The 19,758-nt window shown below is 46.1% G+C and overlaps 1 protein-coding gene across 2 annotated transcripts in view; it reads right to left on the reverse strand.

Moving 5' to 3' along the window:
• Nucleotides 1-19,758, reverse strand: part of SEPTIN6 (septin 6) — a 73,436-nt gene that overhangs the window by 13,083 nt on the left and 40,595 nt on the right. For both annotated transcript variants that reach the window (XM_068962776.1, XM_068962777.1), the window contains exons 4-7: nucleotides 15,021-15,207; nucleotides 11,993-12,154; nucleotides 2,713-2,809; nucleotides 417-585 (exon numbers count right to left, since the gene is read on the reverse strand). In XM_068962776.1, the coding sequence (XP_068818877.1) occupies nucleotides 417-585; nucleotides 2,713-2,809; nucleotides 11,993-12,154; nucleotides 15,021-15,207 (615 nt within the window). The remainder of the gene's footprint in view (nucleotides 1-416; nucleotides 586-2,712; nucleotides 2,810-11,992; nucleotides 12,155-15,020; nucleotides 15,208-19,758) is intronic.

Consider the following 19,758-nt stretch of genomic DNA (forward strand, 5'->3'; position numbering starts at 1 on the left):
GGGTAAAGAACAGACTGGAAACCTGACAGAGCAGCAGGAGCCCGATGAAGAATGTGGGTCAGCAGGCAGGCACAAACTGCCACGTTGAGGCACAAGGCCCAGGCTCAGGGCTCACAGCTACTATGCGAACACCTGTGGCAGCGATATCACAGGCCTTGCCCATCCCCTGGCCTCCTCCCCGCCCCCATTCTTATAAGCACAGCAGCGGGGCTTACCAAGCCCACCATGCCACAGCATCCCCTGGCAGGTGTGCCAGGGCAGAGAAGGGACAGGCAAGTGGAGCTGGCAAGTGACAGCCTTCCAGCGCTAGGTCTGGGATCCTGTGTCTCGCCTGCCCTGTGAATTCTCCAGGGCAAGCCTTCCCCCTGCCCCCGGGTGGGCTGAGTTGGGCTGGGCAGCGCTGATGGGAGAGGTACCTGAAGGGTTTGCTGTCAGGGTCGGTGTCCTTGAAGCCCATTTCCTCCAGCTTACAGCGGCGGTACAGCTCATAGTGCCGGCTGTGGGTCTGCTCTCGGAGATCCTCCATGTTGACTCGGATCAGCATCTCCCGCAGCTTCACAAAGTCACAGTGGGCTTCATTTTCAACTGCATTTCAGGGGTTGAGGTATTGCAAGTCCATTGAAAGGAAGGCCAGAAGAAGCAGAAATGGACAAAACGAGAGGTGAAATATCTAACGGTGACATCACCTTTTAACCTGTGTATAATAAGAGGTCGAGATGTTGCCTTCTAACTGGCTTTTCTACTAAAAAGGCAGATGAAAAATTATAAGAATGACAGTAATGGAAAACAGCAATACCATAAAAGTATCTAAGAACACATCTGGTAGACATTTAGACTCAACTCAAATTTACCCATCACTCACAGGAATGTTTGCTTCGCACACTTTTAGGACAATGCAAATGGACATTCAGCCATCTGTCTGATAAATACTTGCAGAATCTTTGTTCCCAGGATAGTATGAGGCACTGGGAATTCAGACACATGGGGTCTTGCCCATAGGAGCTACCAGTTTAATGGAAGGACAGATGCAAACACACAAATGTAATACAATGCAAAAATCACCAACATGGAGATACATAGCCAGGGAACCACAGAAGCCCAGAAAAGGGAGTCCTGAGAACTTCAGGGAGCATGAAGACTTTACCAAAGAGGGGACAGACCCCTAGGATGACTCGTGAAAGAAGACTAGGAATTCAGCAGGCGGATAAGGGACTCATCCTTGCAGAGTCTCACTGAGGTTAGGCAATGTTACAGCTAGAAGTCGCAGGGTTAGGATTCCAATCCAGGTCATCTAAAGGAGAGGCAAAGCCTATGACCAGGTATCAAAGTCCACAGAATAAGAGTGTAGAACTAGGACATGGCTAGATGATTGTGACAAGGAGGGATGTGAGCCACGAGTGTGGCCCATCTGGATGGTAGATGCTTCAAAACAGGTATTTTTAAAGGGTGGATAATGACCTGATGGCAGCAGTGGTGACCAGGACAGAGTATCTCTGGGCACGGTTCCACCTTGCTGGAATGGGGGTGTCTGGCCTGACCACATTGGGACAGTGGCATCTGAGATGAACAGGCACAGTTATCCCAGATTCCGTTTCACAGGTCTGGGAGAAGGTCGTGGGGACCGTGGCGGGGGTGTCTGGACACGGGATGAGTTTATGGTAAACCAACCACCTTCTCACATATAGTAACCCTGACTAGTACCAAGAGTACCTTACTTAACATGTGTCAGGCAAACTGCAAAAGGAATTTTCTCAAGCCTATAGGCAACAGACTGTTTTAAAATTGCAAAGTAATCATACAAACAAAAGAGTGCTTGAAATGTACAGTTTAAAGGATCAAAAAAAAAAAAAAAAAGGACACCAATGTATCTATGGCCCAGGTGAAACATTACCCTAGACATCCCTTCGTTTTTTTTTTTTGTAAACTTTGCCCGCACTGCAGAATCTTGGTTTGACCTTAGATGGGACCTGCATCCCCTGCTTTGGAAGGCGGGATCTTAACCACTGGACCACCAGGGAAGTCCCCCTTTGTGTCCCTTTCTGATCTCATTCATGCCTCTCCTTCCCAGCAATAAGACTTAACCACCATCCTGACTTGGGGGTTTATCCTTCCTTCGTTTTTCTTTATAGTTTTACCGTTTACGCATGAATACCTAAAGTTCAGTTTTGGCTTACTTTTGGATTCCATATAAATGGAATCATACAGCTTGTATCTGTCTATGATTTACGCAGCTCAACATGCTGTTTGTGAGATGCATTGCTGTAGATGTATAGTCCATCCATCTTCACTGTTGTATAATATTGCATTGTTTGAACATTCTGCAATTCACCCAATCTATTTTTAATGGCTCTGGATTGTTTCTAACTATTTGCTATCACAAACAACACTGTTCTGGACACTCTTGTACGTCTCATACACTCAAGTGGGTACACCTGTTTTCTCACACTCTCTGTCCTACCTTACTGCAAGTACATTTATTTTTGTTTTAGGAATGCTTTCTCCATTGGAAACAGAGAGCTTGCTCAGTGCAGAGAATCCAGGTATGGAGCCAAAGTTTGCCTGCTGGTGACCCCTAGAGATGCCTGAGGCCCAAGATGAATAAGTAGAAACTGGGGACAAGTGAGGAACTGGTCACACAGTGGCTGGGGACAAGCAAAGGGACAGATAGAAGGGGATTGCTGAGCGTAGCCCCTCTCCCGGAGATTCACTCACCTTGCACAGTGCCCCAGGGGTACTGCCGAGCTTTCATCATCTTGTTACCTATCTTCAGTTCTTCTGTGCTACCAATGACAGCAAATGGCAGGTGGGCCTGAAACAGGAGGCAGACAGAAGCTGAGAATTCCGGGTAAAGGCATACCCCTGCCGCAGTGTCCCTCGCTGATGCCACCATCAGGAGGCATTTCATAAGCTCCCAGGATGTGTAGGGAGAGAGGCCTACTACAAGCTTTGCATGTTCAGAAATTCACAATAGAAGGTAACCAGGATATGGCCGAGGGCATAGGAAACAAAGACAGAAAATAAGCAGAATAATAAGCAGATACACAGATGAGCCAGCTATTCAGTCTTCATGGTTGCTGAGGCGAAGCGCCTTCCAAAGGCAGGTGAGTGGGACACAGAGGGCTATGTGTGGAGAGAGACTAAAGGAGAATGGAGGGGGCTGGAACCACTGCTCCCTTTCCCCACAGTATGAGAGCCCCAAGAATAGACACGCACAGAAACCACACTACTGACTGAGGTGGATGCCCCTGGTCTCATACTATCCTGGAGCAAGAGCTTGCCTCAAACTCTCGAGCCTAGAAGTCAAGTCCCCAAGTATTTACCCAGGTGCCCATCACTGAGCTGAGTTCTGTTTCAGGGGCTTTAAAGGGAAACAAAGGGAATAGAAAATTCACTCCCTTACCCTCTGGGAGCTTACGATCTGGTTAGGGAAGACTGAATTCCATACCTGCAATCACAGAAGACAGAATATGCCCAAGGGCTCAAGTGTACAGTCTGGCACCCCGCATACAGTAGGTGCTTAATAAATACTCCTTGAATAGTCACAGGAATAGCAGAGGAAAGAAAAGTACAAACGGTGGATATGGCTTGGTGCTTGAGGTGGAAAGGGAGAGTAAGGTAAAAGGCCTAGCTGATGAGGCTGCTTTCACGCATCAGAGAAGAGGCAGGTGCCCCTAGTCGTACTGAGGCCCAGGACACGCTCCCAATGCTCCATTCCACAGGAAGTGCTGAGTCACCACTGGCCAAATGGAACCACTGATTAAATACTGTTTACAAGCCAGGTAGAGCTTTACTCAGAAGGGCTTTACACAGAGAAGCATGAAGTCCACTGAAACAAGCTTTCTTAGCCTGCTTGGACAAACAGGCCTTGATCTCAGATATTTTGACCCACTTCATAGTCAACAAAAGAGTCCGAAATGTAGTACTTGGATGCAATCTCAAAAACAACAGAATGATCTCTGTTCATTTCCAAGGCAAACCATTCTATATCACAGTAATCCAAGTCTATGCCCCGACCAGTAACGCTGAAAAAGTTGAATGGTTCTATTCTATGAAGACCTACAAGACCTTCCAGAACTAATACCCCCAAAAGATGTCCTTTTCATTATAGGGAACTGGAATGCAAAAGTAGGAAGTCAAGAAACACCTGGAGTAACTGGCAAATTTGGCCTTGGAGTACAGAATGAAGCAGGGCAAAGGCTAATAGCGTTCTGCCAAGAGAACACATTGGTCATAGCGAACACCGTCTTCCAACAACACAAGAGAAGACCCTACACATGGACATCACCAGATGGTCAACACCGAAATCAGATTGATTATATCCTTTGCAGCCAAAGGTGGAGAAGCTTTATACAGTCAGCAAAAACAAGACCCAGAGCTGACTGTGGCTCAGATCATGAACTCCCTATTGCCAAATTCAGACTGAAATTGAAGAAAGTGGGGAAAACCACTAGACCATTCAGGTATGACCTAAATCAAATCCCTTATAACTGTACAGTGGAAGTGAGAAATAGATTTAAGGGACTAGGTCTGATAGACACAGTGCCTGATGAACTATGGATGGAGGTTCGTGACACTGTACAGGAGACAGGGAGCAAGATCATCCTTAAGAAAAAGAAATGCAAAAATAGCTGTGAAAAGAAGAGAAGCGAAAAGCAAAGGAGAAAAGGAAAGATATACCCATTTAAATGCAGAGTTCCAAAGAATAGCAAGGAGAGATAAGAAAGCCTTCCTCAGTGATCAATACAAAGAAATAGAGGAAAACAATAGAATGGGAAAGACTAGAGATCTCTTCAAGAAATTAGATACACCAAGGGAACATTTCATGCAAAGATGGGCTCAATAAAGGACAGAAATAGTATCGACCTAACAGAAGCAGAAGATATTAAGAAGAGGTGGCTAGAATACACAGAAGAAATGTACAAAAAAGAGCTTCACGACCCAGATAATCACAATGGTGTAATCACTCACCTAGAGCCAGACATCCTGGAATGTGAAGTCAAGTGGGCCTTAGAAAGCATCACTACGAACAAAGCTAGTGGAGGTGATGGAATTCCAGCTGAGCTATTTCAAATCCTGAAAGATGATGCTGTGGAAGTGCTGCACTCAATATGCCAGCAAATTTGGAAAACTCAGCAGTGGCCACAGGACTGGAAAAGGTCAGTTTTCATTCTGATCCCAAAGAAAGGCAATGCCAAAGAATGCTCAAACTACCACACAATTGCACTCATCTCATACACTAGTAAAGCAATGCTCACAATTCTCCAAGCCAGGCTTCAGCAATACGTGAACTGTGAACTTCCAGATGTTCAAGCTCGTTTTAGAAAAGGCAGAGGAACCAGAGATCAAATTGCCAACATCTGCTGGATCACTGAACAAGGAAGAGACTTCCAGAAAAACATCTATTTCTGCTTTATTGACTATGCCAAAGCCTTTGACTGTGTGGATCACAATAAACTGTGGAAAATTCTGAAAGAGATGGCAATACCAGACCACCCGACCTGCCTCTTGAGAAACCTGTATGCAGGACAGGAAGCAACAGTTAGAACTGGACATGGAACAACAGACTGGTTCCAAATAGGAAAAGGAGTACGTCAAGGCTGTATATTGTTACCTTGCTTATTTAACTTCTATGCAGAGTACATCATGAGAAATGCTGGGTTGGAGGAAGCACAAACTGGAATCAAGATTGCCGGGAGAAATACCAATGATTTCAGATATGCAGATGACATCACCCTTATGGCAGAAAGTGAAGAAGAACTAAAAAGCCTCTTGATGAAAGTGAAAGAGGAGAGTGAAAAAGTTGGCTTAAAGCTCAACATTCAGAAAACGAAGATCATGGAATCTGGGCCCATCACTTCATGGCAAATAGATGGGGAAACAGTGGAAACAGTGGCTGACTTTATTTTTTTGGTCTCCAAAATCACTGCAGATGGTGATTGCAGCCATGAAATTAAAAGACGCTTACTCCTTGGTAGGAAAGTTATGACCAACCTAGAGAGCATATTAAAAAGCAGAGACATTACTTTCTCCACAAAGGTCGGTGTAGTCAAGGCTATGGTTTTTCCAATGGTCATGTATGGATGTGAGAGTTGGACTGTGAAGAAGGCTGAGCACCAAAGAATTGATGCTTTTGAACTGTGGTGTTGGAGAAGACTCTTGAGAGTCCCTTGGACTGCAAGGGGATCCAACCAATCCTAAAGGAGATCAGTCCTGGGTGTTTATTGGAAGGACTGATGTTGAAGCTGAAACTCCAACACTTTGGCCACCTGATGCAAAGAGATGACTCATTTGAAAAGACCCTGATGCTCGGAAAGATTGAGGGCAGGAGGAGAAGGGGACGACAGAGGATGAGATGGTTGGATGGCATCACTGACTTGATGGACATGGGTTTGGGTGGACTCCAGGAGTTGGTGATGGACAGGGAGGCCTGGCATGCTGTGGTTCATGGGGTCACAAAGAGTCGGATACCACTGAGTGACTGAACTGAACTGAACTGGACTGAACTGACGTCCTGCTATGTGCCAGGCATTAAAAAGAATACAACAGTGAAAAAGCTCAGAGCCTAGCCCTGGCGATTGTACAGTTTGGGAGGGGAGAGACACACCAGTGATAACACAGTAAGGTGCAGACTATGAACAGAGGCTGGAGGAACACAGAGGAAGGAGAAGCTGATTCCATGGGAAGTCAAAGCAGGGTTCCCAAAGTAGGTAGTAGCAATCATACTAAGGGATCGGGAGCTATAGACCTGATATTAGCAGCAGTTCTCTGTCCCATGTGCCAGGCGCTCTACGTGGCATTATCTCACTGAATCTTACAACACTAGGAAGTAGGTATGCTTATTATACCCATCTTATAAAAGACAAAACTGAGGTCCAGAAGGGCCAAGAGACTTACCAGCAGTGCCACCATAGTAAGGGGCAGAGCTAGGAGTGGAATCCAGGTCTCTCTGACTTCAAAGCCCACCCCTGCTGGTCTGCCACTCCCTTTTGGGGTTTGAGCAGCAGATCAGGGGAACACTCTAAACCCAGGGGGTGAACTGGCCAGGCAAGGCCAAATTGTAAGAGGCGGTTTAAATCTGACCTCACAGTCAATACTTCCTTTCTGTTCTCCTCTAGCCCTGCACCCAAGAATGTTCTTCAGAGTGGAAGAACACAGGTGTCAATTGGGAGCTCAGCCCCAGCACATCTGCTAAACCACTCCCCCCGCCCCGCCGAGGTGCTGGGCCTTCACCCACTCTCAGCTGCTCTCCAATGATTATCTCAGTGTTGCCACATCCCACTGCTGTGACTGTCCCCAAATAGGGGACAGAAGAAAGAGGGAAAGACAAGGCTATGGATATGGAAAGTGAGCAAGGGGTGGAGGTGGGAAATGTTTTGTCAGTCCTATTAGGGCCATGGCGGGGGTGGTATGCGTGAAATCCTGGAAACCCTGCCTAAAGGCCGAAGCATTTCTGACCTCAGCCAGCCGGCTCTCAAGGTCAGAAGGGGCGGGGGTTCAATTGGGCACAATTTATTCCCCCTCAGAGACCCAAAACATGCTGGCAGCCTCCAATTCACCCCCAAACACTTTCCAGGAAAAGCCTGCCCCATCTGCAGAGACCTCAAAGCTTCAGTCACTTGAAGGGGCAGCATGACGGAGGGCTAGACCAGGGGACTGGTGGTGGGGCATTCCCACACATCCTGGGCTCTCAGCTGAAAGTGATGCGGGAGGAGGCTACGTGAAGTGGGAAGTACTTCTCTGGGCTTAAGAGCGAAAAAAGAAAAAAAAAAATCCAGAAGAGAATAAAGGCATTAAAAAAAAAGTCAGTATTCCCTTGGGTGTGTTATTTTTATCTTCAAAAGACATTTTCAGTTAGCATGACAGGGTCACTTGCTTCCCCCTCCTCTTTAAACTGCCGTCACTTTATCCCTCCCTACTCTGAAACACACAGTCCCTGCCATGGTAGCTTCAGAGGGCTCTGAGACCTCCCCTGGCACACTCGTTTCTAACTGGCATCAAAGTCTGTTCTGATAAGTTTCTGCAAGGATCTCATTTCCGAGTGCTCCCAGGCAGATTTCATTTGATTCTACAACAGCCTTCCAGGGCGGTTATTACAAGCCCCACTCGTGATTTGGAAAACTGGCGTACAGACAACTGAAAGGAGTTGCCCAGGTTCCTACCTCCCATGCCCAAATCTTCCCAAGGAGCAGTGAGGACACCACACTGTAGCTGCCAGCCTTTGCCACCACCCAGGGCGGCAAGTCAGCTCAGCTTTAACCGTGAAGGGCAGGAAATCGTGGGGTCGGCTCTGGCCACCTTGCTGCTGCTCTTGAGAGCCTGGTGGCTCTGACAACTAGAATAGAGCTGAGCAGGGCAGGGAGAAGGTAAACCCTCCAGCCCCTACCCCCTACCCGCCTGGGGCTGGCACTTTGTAGGTGTGGGCCCTGAGAGGAGACTTGCAAGACAGCACTGCTGCTGAAACATGTATGGGTTCCTATGGGGATTCCATGTAATTCTCACTCACCCGAGACCTCAGATGGGCCCCTGTCTCAGAAAATTCCAACAAGGGATAGTCCCAAGCCTCCTCTTGGGAGTCTGTTCCCAGACTCTCTATCTTTTTTTTTTAGAGTGAAAGAAGGCTTATCCAGGCAGGAAATACACTCTGTAGACAGAGTGGGGGCTATCTTGGAAGGCAAGAGAGGCCCAGGGTATGGGGTTGTAGACAAAGTGATAGGTAAGAAGTGGATTTATTCAGAGAGAGACACACTCCACAAACAGAGTGTGGGCCATCGCAGAGGACGAGTGCCCAGACTCACTATCTTTATGGTCTCATATGTCCCTTAAATTCCTCTTGGTCCATTTAAAAGTGTTCGATGAGTCAACCAGCCTGAACTATTCTATTCTGTTTCTAAGACACCCATTCTATTAGGGAGGTTAGATGACCATCCCCCTTAGCCCAGTGAAATACATTGTCAGGACCACTGATTCTTCATCTGATAAGATCTGGAGTGGGCATAGCTTCCTCCCAGGAGGACAATATTTCCCAGTTGTGGGGCTAGTTAACTGGCCTTCATTCTAGGCTCCTACTGGCCACCGAGCAAGAGAATTGTCTTTTACCATCTGAGCCATCAGGGAAGCCCGAGAGCATTGACTGATCCTCCCAAGTTCACCCTTGGTGGTGATTCACACACAAATATTGCGAACTATGGAAATGGCACTGCTGCCTTGGGGTGGGGGGAGACAGGCTTGTACCTATGGGTCTCCCTGTGACCCTCCTGGCCACCCATATGCTCTCACTGGGCCCAAATGCCTTTGCGGGGGCCAAACCCAACAGCTCACAGGCAGCCAGCTGACTGAGCCAAATTGAGTAACTGGGCCTATTCCCTGCTCCCTGGCCGTGGTTTGAACCATTCAAAGAACATTCAATTGGAACAACAGAGCAAATTTTGGGCTTCCCGGGGTGGTGCTAGTGGTAAAGAACCTGCCTGCCAATGCAAGAGACGTAAGAGATATGGGTTCAACTCCTGGGTTGGAAAGATCCCCTGGTGGAGGGTATGGCAACCCATTCCAGTATTCTTGCCAGGAAAATCCTATGGACAGAGGAGCCTGGCAGGCTACAGTCCAAAGGGTTGCAAAGAGTCAGACACAACTGAAGCGACTTAGCACACAGCACACCAGAGCAAATTTTAGCACTCAAGTCTGCCACCTTGAGAGCTATCAGAGTATTGGTGGAAAGTAGCATACAGCAAGACCTCTCCCTCTCTCTTTTGAGCACTCTGAGCCGAAATAAGTGTTTTCAGAGCCACCCAGGAGCCAAGAGGGAGGCTAGACCTCTTGACTCTCATTCCCTGCTGTGAAAATCCCAAGTGGGGAGCTAAGGGATGACTGAGAAGTCTTCTCCACTAGAGCAAGAGGCTTCTTCCATTCTTCCAACCCAGTTCCCAGGGTGGCTGAGACTGTGGGGCTGGAATTGAGAGGCCAGCATCCATTTCTCCTACCACCCAACCCCGGCTCTCTGATGCTGTTGCTTCTCAGGCCACAACTCGTCTGGAAGGCCCAGTGTGACACAGTTGCTCTAGGGATAGACAGGCTAAGCAATTCTCTGTATGTATTTCATAGCAGCTACTCCCCCCGCCTTCCCCCATCACAACACATGTAATACACAGTTTGCACATGCATGCCCCCTCCCATGCACATGCCCAGTTCAGGCATGCTAGCTGTAAGCCACCCCTGTCTTGAGCCGTCTGTCACATACAAAAAAGCCTGGGGGAACGCAAGAGAATGAGTGCTGAGGGATGTTGCAGGGATAACCTCAGAGCCACTCAAATTAGGTTTTTCAAAGTGAAGCTTTGGCACACTGGGACTATTTATTGTAAAAAAAAAAAAAAAAAAAAAAAAAAAGGACCCCAAATCCCAAATCCCTTCACAGGTGAAACAGCGTAGTTGAGGATTACTGCTTCATAGCACAGGAAGTTTCCCACCTTGAGGCCAAGGCTGTGCGGGCTTCAAGCAAGGGCCCAGAGGTAAGCTGAAAGCAGAGCCCAAAATGATGGTCACTCCTGACCTACCACATAGTCAGAGGTTGTTCTGTGTGACACCCTAAGATTGCTGAGGACTCTTCGACCATATCCATATCCATCCTTAGCCAAGCAAACCACCAGCCTGAAAGCTGCCTAGTGACTCAGGTATCCATGGGGCCCGATGTTCTGAGGTGAGTACAAGTTTCCAGACCTCAGTGTGGTGACACCAGATGACGCTTCTCTCTAAGCTCCAGTTTTCTGGAGATTAGGTGCCCCTTCGGGTTTTCTTATCCTAGCAGAACCTAATTTTCATCAAAATGTCCTGGCGGCTGGAGAGGATATGCTGTAACCTTATTTTTTTTTAATTAGTTTTTCAATATTCAGGCCTAGTCAGAGAGGCCACAACTCCACCTCCCATGATCTACACAGTTCTATCCTCCAGCCAGGTTTGTCAAAGATAACCAAGGGCCTCTCATCACAAACATATCTCTGGTGCGCTGATGGGCAAAAAGGCAGGCAAGACAGTGACTTGCTGCCCCACTAGGCTAATTTGTTGGCTGATTCATAGGAGGTGGTAGCTGATGCGTAATGATGACTTAGGGGGCGGTGGCAGCAGGAAAGTTTTCTAAAAATGGCTTTTATTATAAGGCTTTCCTGCATTTGGCTATACTCAGGCATTATGTCATTAGGAAAAAACTGATGACTCTCAATAGAGAAAAAGAAATCTGTTCCCAAAGCAGAGGCTTTCTGCAAGCTATTAGCTGTCTCCTTGAAATCACAACATTGAAGATTTCGCAGCAACAGCATCAACACATTGTAAAGAAGCATGAGGAGCCATTTGACTCCCTGCCTCCTTCATTACTCATTCCTCTAGGAGGGGAAGTGGGGGAGTGAGAGGAAACATGGCAAGTGGTTGGTTGTTTTTTTTCATTTTTTCCCTTCAACTCATTCACACTTAATAAAGCAAAACATAATCATGAAATTTAAAAATAACATTTCTCTAGTCACCAGAAAAATTGGAGACTACATGTCATTTTTCCTCCCAGGGGCAGAGGGCTTGATTATCTGAGTACAGATTATCCTCGAGTCTCCAAAGCCAGCCAACTTTCTCACACTTGCCTTCTTTTGCTGCATCAACTGTCGAGACATTTTTCTGGTCTGAGACAAAGACTGCCTTTCTGGCAGTCCCCCAGGGGCTGCCTGGCCTAGATGAGAGAGGTGTCAAAGAGGAGGGTAGGAGACGTTGGAATCCCCTGGTCGAACTGATTCCTGGGGTCAGCCATTCCCTCCTGCAGTCTCTGGCTATTTATCTCTGCATGTCTGAGGAGGGAGGAGCTGTCTGTCTCTAAATTCTTTCTCACAAATACCTGAGACTCAGATAATCGAGTTGATTACACTAAGATGGATGGTGAGGTCTGACTGCTATTTGGCAAAATAATAATCCTAAAGAGCAAATGGCCAGAAAATTGAAGCCCTGTGTGAAGCCCACTCACGTTCATGGTTCCATTGATCTCTGCCACTGACTCATCATCTGTAGGGAATTGGTAGATCTGGACTCCGTTGCTGACAAGCTCGCTGGTGATTTTGATTTTGAACTTGGTTAGTTCACTCTTAGAAATGGCATCTGATTTGGCAATGATGGGGATGATGTTCACCTAGAGAAGGGAAGAGCAAAGGGGCATCATTACTGGAAATCTGCAGCTCAGAGTAGGTGACCTAGAACTTCTACCAGCTGCCAGAAGGAGCAGTTCAACCCAATAGTCCAGGCCTGGCCACCTCCATAGCCAAACAGTAGTATAGTAAATGACGATGAGTGCTTTCTGTTTGCTGGGCACTGAACAATAAGTGCTTTACATGGATTAACACAATTAACCCTGGCAGAAAACTCTCCCAGAAGGTATTAGTACCACTATTTTACCAAGGACAAATTGAGACAGAGAGAGGCTAAGTAGCTTGTCCAAGGCCACAGAGCACACACATACTGGAACTGGGATTCAGATCCAAGTTGAACCTCATTTTTCAGTCTGTAGTCTTATCCTACCAGCTCAGATCCAAATTGATGAGCTGCATGATATCTTAATATCAAGGTCATTGCTTTGGTGATTTTGAAGCAGAAAGATGACAACTGGGAATCTGCGGTGGACAAGGGGAGAAGAGGCCACTCATTGCCAATAGTCAACTGTCCCAACCCATCTTGTGGGGGCTAGGCCTAAGCTAGGTGAAAGAGACCCATGTGGGAAGTGAGGCAGGGCAGGGCTCCATGAAGATGCATACACAGCCCTCTTTCTGGAGCCAACACTAAGGAAGCAGCCCACTGACGTGAAGACCACCCTCCGTTACTGATTTGATCTGTGCTGTGCTTAGTCAATCAGTTGTGTCCGAGTCTTTGTGACGCTATGGACTGTAGCCCACCAGGCTCCTCTGCCCATGTGGCTTCTCCAGGGAAGAATACTAGAGTGGGTTGCCATGCCCTCCCCCAGGGTATCTTCCCAACCCAGGGATTAAACCCAGGTTTCCCACATTGCAGGATTCTTTACCATCTGAGCCACCAGGGAAGTCCAAGAATACTGGAGTGGATAACCTATTCCTTCTCCAGAGGATCTTTCTGACCTAGGAATCGAACTGGGGTCTCTTGCATTGCAGGAGGATTCTTTACCAGCTGAGCTACCAGGGGAGCCCAATTTGATCTGAGACTTAGCCAAAAAGAGCTTAACTGTCAGAGTCTCCTGATTAATTTCTGTGTAAAGAAAGCAGAAGATGCCCAATTTTGTACAGATGTAGGAGAAAGGCCTGATGCTGCCCTGAAGTCCAATCCACCTGAACCTTAATCCTTGAAATTCTTCCAAGAAGGGACAAGGCTTTTACTGCTGGAAGGTCAAGCAACTGGAAAGGCACATGCCTGAGTGAGACAGAGCAGAGCCAAGCTCAAGTTCACACAACAAGCACAGCTGGTCCTGCCAGCACACTCCAATGGGCTGGTGTGGATGGTGCTTGGGCCCTGAAAAGAGCTCAAGACTTGAAATTTCCCCTTTCTTTGCTCTTTGCCTTTGGAGAGCCTCTCCAGGCTGACGCTGCAGCTTCAAGTGTTGGTCAAAGAAAGACTGGACCTTGGAGGCACCTCCCTTCAGGTCTTTGGGGCATGGAGGTTGAAGCCTTGGCGAGGTAATGCAGCAGGCAGTCAATTCTTGTCTCTTTTCACCACTTCCCCCATCGGCACGCTGTAAACATAGGCTGAACCTTGCCTACCTAACTCAGCCCGCCTAGCAGGCTGCCCACCACATGGCTCCGTGCTGCCTTATTCAAGACATGCAGGGCATGGTGATGTTTCCTGAGCAGCACACTACTCACAGGCGGTGAACTCATTGCTGTGAAAAATGACAAATTGCTCCTCTTTTGATGACAGCTGAAACTCAGTGATTATAGTGAAGGTGCTACTAAACAACCACATTTAAAGATTTCTTTTTTTTTTTTTTTGTAAAATAAATTCCCTGGAGTTAGAGAGAGCTCGGTCTGCATCCCAGATCCATTACAAGTTGTCTTGAGCAAGCTATCTGACTGTGCTTCAGTTTCCCCGTGTGTAAAATGTGAATAATAATAATACTTACCACGCAGGGTTATTGGAAGAATGAAATAAAAACAATGCATATAAAGGACTCATCACAGTGCCAGGCACATATGAGATGTTAAGGGAGGAAATGTACTAGTAATGAGGCTTTTTAAAGAATCCCATGGTCAATTATCTTGCACAACCAATAATCCTTTAACATGAAGAATCATTGTCTAATTTATATCTGATGTGGGACTTGCATTTTTCAGTTTATCTTAAAGCAGGATGTGCCTGAATCCCATAGCCATTTTCCTTGGGTGTGGAGGCAATGTAACCTGGCACCACAGAGCCGAGTTCAAATCTAGGCTTTGCCAGGGCTGGCTCTATGACAATGGGTGTCTCCAAACCTCTTAGAACCTCAGTTTTCTCTTCTATAAAATAAGAGTAATGATGGTATTTGCTTTACTGGGTTGTTGTGAGGATTCAATGAGACACTCCACAAGGCACTTTTACAGTGGTGACATATAATAAAGGTTTAATAAATGTTAGCTGCTATGATAAAATTATTATTGATAATAAGAATAATAACTTTTGAAGTCAAGCTTGCATGTTTGATTCCAGTATAGATCAGTTAACATTGTGACAAAGGAAAAAAAACACCTTTCCACCACCCAAAGTCTGAGGCCCTAGACTCAGACAGCCATCTGTCCTGCATCCACCTTTATTCCCAAGAGGGATCAGGGCAGAAGACAGCTCAGTGCACGCTCATGCCCGGTGCTAGGAAAACATCACAAAGCATACGACTCAGGTGCTGGAGCAATTAACACCATCTTTATGGAGGGACAGGGAATGAAGGGGAGGATGCCAATGCCACAGAACCTCTGCCAGACTCTGGCATCAGTGTGGCACAGGAGACCACCAGGAGGGGTCCAGCAGGCCCCACCTCCCACCCACCCTCGGCCCTGCCTCCTTACCTTACTGTCCAGCTTCTTCATTGTCACTAGGTCCAGAGACTTCAAGGAATGACCCGTGGGGGCGATGAAGTACAAGCAGGCGTGGATGCGAGAGTCATGGTAGGTGTGCAGTACCCTGCGGATCTTCAGCTCCTCCTGCAGGTAGGCCTCAAACTGGGCATCGATGAATTCCACGATGGGCTTGTAGCTACAGGGCAGAGTGGGGAAATGGCCAGACCCCTTCAGACACCTGGATTTTGTTAGGTTTCAAAGCTCTTTTTGAAGTTCAAAATGCCCTCGGTAATCTGACTCCTCCCACCTGACTGGATTTCAGTAGGCCTCTACTCCCGTCAGACTAGCCACCTCTTTTATCCCTACATGAGCCAACTGTGTGTTCATCAGTGTGCTTTCTCTCTGGAACGAGCGCTTCTCTCTTCTCATCCCAGTCTTGCCCTCCCAGGCCTCAGGACTCGGATGAATGCCCATCTCCTCCAAAATTCCCCAGTGATGCCAGAAAGCCCTTCTGGGCCTTGGGAGTGTGACAAAGAATTATATGCTATTGGATGGCTTACTGATGCTTCACAAGGATTAGTGTCCCCTCAAACAGACTGTGTCCTTGTGAAGGGCAGGGACAGTGAAGGGCCCTTCTCTGTCCCATGGGGCCCAGATGCAGTGTGGAGCCCCCTGGCATCTGTGGATGAGCGGATGGTGCCCCAGGCTGGGCTCATGTCGTTGCTTCCTGTGTTTCCCCTGCAGCAGCTAATCCTCGACCTGGGTACCCAGGGGTGGTCAGGATGTCTCTTTGACCGACTAAAGCCACGCCCCCTGCATTAAAGTGCAGAGTCTTAACCACTGGACCGCCAGGGAAGTCCCTAAGGTAACTTTGAAAATTTGAAACTTTGAAAATTTGGTAGAGTCTTACACACACAACCTCAACACGTGTACACACCTCCCCACCGCCAAGCTCACTGAGTCCCCAGGCACAGAGCTCCTGTGTGGCTCCAAGTCTTGCTAAAGAGTCTTAGCCAAGAGTCACTCCTCTGTTCCTCTCTGTCCTGGGAAGCTTCTTTCTTCTCTATGGCCCCTGCAGCCTCTTTCTGCTCTAACTAGGTCAGCTTAGCCTCCACCCTGCCTCTGTTCTCATCTCCCTGTCTGCTGCCTCTCCATCCGGGGTTTCCTCCCTTCAAGCAAGAAGAGGTTTGCTATCTGGCCCAGGGCAGTGGTCCCTAACCATTTGGCATCAGGGACCAGTTTCGTGGAAGACAGTTTTTCCAAGAACGGGGGTGGAGAAGCAGGAGGGTGGGGATGGTTTCAGGATGATTCAAGTGCATTACATTGATTGTACATTTTATTTCTATTAATATTATTATTACATCAGCTCCACCCCAGATCACCTGGCATTAGAATCTGGGAGGTTGGGGACCCCTGCCAGATGGGGAGTCTGCAGAGACCACCGCGGGAAGGGAATGTGATGGAAGGAGGAGCCGGGCTCAGCCAGTGCCTCTCAGCTGCAGCAGCCCCCTTCCTGAGCCTTTTTGAAAGATTCCCCTAGTAGAGAAGAGAAAAGAGCTTTTTAAAAAGGAAATCACAAAATTCTAGATTCTGAGAGCTACATACAGAGAGAGCCAGGTGCACGGTACCTCTGGAGCCCCAGAGAAAAATCTAAAAATATAGTCCTTTCTTTCTTCCTTTGATCCCTGTGAGCCAAACACTGTTCTGAAGCATAACAGCATCAAAGGATCACTTGGTTGCAGGGATCCTTAGAAGGTTCCTGAAGAATTAGCGGAGTGCGGGGGGAATACATCCCTTAGGTTTGTTTAATTAATTTTTGGGTGACTGGCTCATTCGAATGATCTAAATATGGCACGCCCATATCTTTTCCTCCATTATATAACTTTTTTATTTTATTTTTTGCTCTACAGAAGGGACCCAAGGAGGACACAAAGCAGCGCATTTTTAGCTTTTTACTCCCTGCATCTCTAGTGACACACTGGGTCTATCTTTCTGCTAACGCCTCTGGCCCTTAGGGTCTCTGAAGAGAGGCATCATCAGAGCAGCCAATCCACCCACAGGATTTGGTTCAGTCTAATCCTAAATGGATGACTCATCCTTGTCTTATTCATTTTTACCCTTTTTCCGACATTTTGGTTTTTTCATTTAGTTATATTGAGACGTGACATATAGCACTGTATAAGTTTAAGGTATACAGCATAATGATTTGATTTACATACATCATGAAGTGGTTATCACAATAACTCTAGTAAACATCTATCGTCTCACATATGTATAAAATTACAGAAATACAAACAAAATTTCCCTTTTGATGAGAATTCAGGATTTACTTTCTTAACTTTCATATATAACATACAGCCATGTTAATTACATTGATCATGCTATATATAAATTACATCCTTTGTATTTATTTACCTTAGAACTAGAGTCTTATTCATCTTTTATCCTCAGTGTCCCACACGGTATCTGGAATTTAGTAAGGGTCCCACTTCCACTCCCAATGGCTCATCTTCCTTCAATGGCCATCTCTCCCATCCCACTCTGTCATGCTCACTGGACTCCAGTCCATGGTAAACAAAATCCCTTACTCCCATAAGCAATTGTATCACAAAAATGCTTCCTTCTAAAAAAAAAAAAAAAGAAAAAAAACTGCTTCCTTCTGAGGGACACCTGGCTCCCCTTCAAAGATTTTGCTTCCTTCATATCCTTATCAACTGGAAATGTCTACATCCCTCACACCCCACGGCAGCTTTTTTCCAGCCCATTTTCCCTGGCTTACTATGATCTGCTAAAAAACCCAGCTCCAATACATTCTACCCCTCTTTCTCATGACTGTTTATCTTTTACTTCTCAGGGTAGGAATTCCTTTTTATCTTTTGGCCATGCCACATGGCATGTGGGATCTTATTCCCTGACCAGGGATCAAACCCATGCCCCCTGCAATGGAAGCTGGGAGTCTTAACCATTGGACCATCAGGGAAGTCCCTTCAGATTAAGAATTCCTTAGCCTGGGGTCCACAGACCTTGAAGAGGTCTATGGATAGAATCCATAGGATCCATGAACTTCAATAGGAAGAAACATCTTTTTTCACTAAGCTTTAACTGAAGTTTAGAGTTTCTTCAGGTACAAAAGTAGGTAATGCAAAGGAAACCATAAACAAGACGAAAAGACAAACCCTCGGAATAGGAGAAAATAATTGCAAACAACCCGATCAAAAAACGGGCAGATGACCTAAACAGACATTTCTCCAAAGAAGATATACAGATGGCCAATAAGCACATGAAAAAATGCTTAATACCGCTCATTCTTAGAGAAATGCAAATCAAAACTGTAATGAGGTATCACCTCATACCAGTCAGAATCATCAAGAAATCTACAAACAATAAATGCTGGAGAGGATGTGGAGAGAAGGGAACCTTCTTGCACAGCTGGCGGCAATGTAAATTGATACAGCCATTATGGAGAACAGTATGGAGATTTCTTAAAAAAGAAATGAAACTGTCAAATGGCCCAGCACTCCCACTACTGGGCATATACCCTGAGAAAACCATAATTCAAAAGACACATGTACCCCAGTGTTCATTGCAGGACTATTTATGGTAGCTAGGATATGGAAGCAACCTAGATGTCCAGAGACAGATGAATGGATAAAGAAGTTGTGATACATATATACACAATAGAATATTACTCAGCCATAAAAAGGAACAAACTTGAGTCAGTTCTACTGAGGTGGATGAACCTAGAGCCTGTTATACAGAGTGAAGTAACTCAGAAAAAGAAAAACAAATATCATATATTAACATATACATATGGAATCTAGAAAAATGGTACTGATGAACCTATTTGCAGGGCTGGAATAGAGACGCAGACATACAGAATGGACTCGTGGACACAGTGGGGGAAGGAGAGGGTGGGACAAATTCAAACAGTAGCATTAAAACATATATATCACCATGTGTAACACAGATAACTAGTGGGAAGTGGCTGTATGATGCAGGGAGTTCATCCCGGAGCTCTGTGACAACCTAGAAGGGTAGGAGTGGGTGAGGGTGGGAGGGAGGCTCAAGAGGGAGGGGACATATGTATACTTATGGCTGATTCATGCTGCTATATGGTAGAAACCAATACAACATTGTAAATCAATTATATTCCCATTAAAAATTGTTTAAAAACCACACTGAGATATCACCTCACACCTATTAGTATGGCTACTATCAAGAAGACAAGAGAAAAAAGAAAAGAAGACAATTTTTATCCATTGATCTGTTGTTCCATACTTGGATTGTTTCCATATCTTGGCTGTTGTGAATGGTGCCACAATGGACACAGGAGTGCAGATATCTCTTGAATATCCCATTTTCATTTCTTTTGCAATATGTACTCAGAGGCAGGACTGCTGGATCATATAGTTGTTCTATTTTTTTATTTTTAAAATTGTTTTCCATGATGGCTGAGCCACCAGCGGTGCACAGGTATTCCTTTTTCTTTATCTTTGCTAATGCTTGATTTCAGTAATTATACTCCAATAAAAAAATAAGTCATCCCAGCAAAAAACAAAGTAGGTAACAGTCTACAGTAACTTAAGCAGTGCCTGTGATTTCATAACCAATAGAAATTACCAATATTTTTCATTTCCTATAACTGTTGCAAATATCTCAAAATAGCATTTATAATCATGACCTCTAAATTATAATCGTTATTAGACCTGCATATAGCTATTGTTATTTCAGAGATTAGTAGAGAAGG

Source organism: Capricornis sumatraensis, chromosome X (assembly GCF_032405125.1).
Source record: "Capricornis sumatraensis isolate serow.1 chromosome X, serow.2, whole genome shotgun sequence".
Lineage (NCBI taxonomy): Eukaryota > Metazoa > Chordata > Mammalia > Artiodactyla > Bovidae > Capricornis > Capricornis sumatraensis.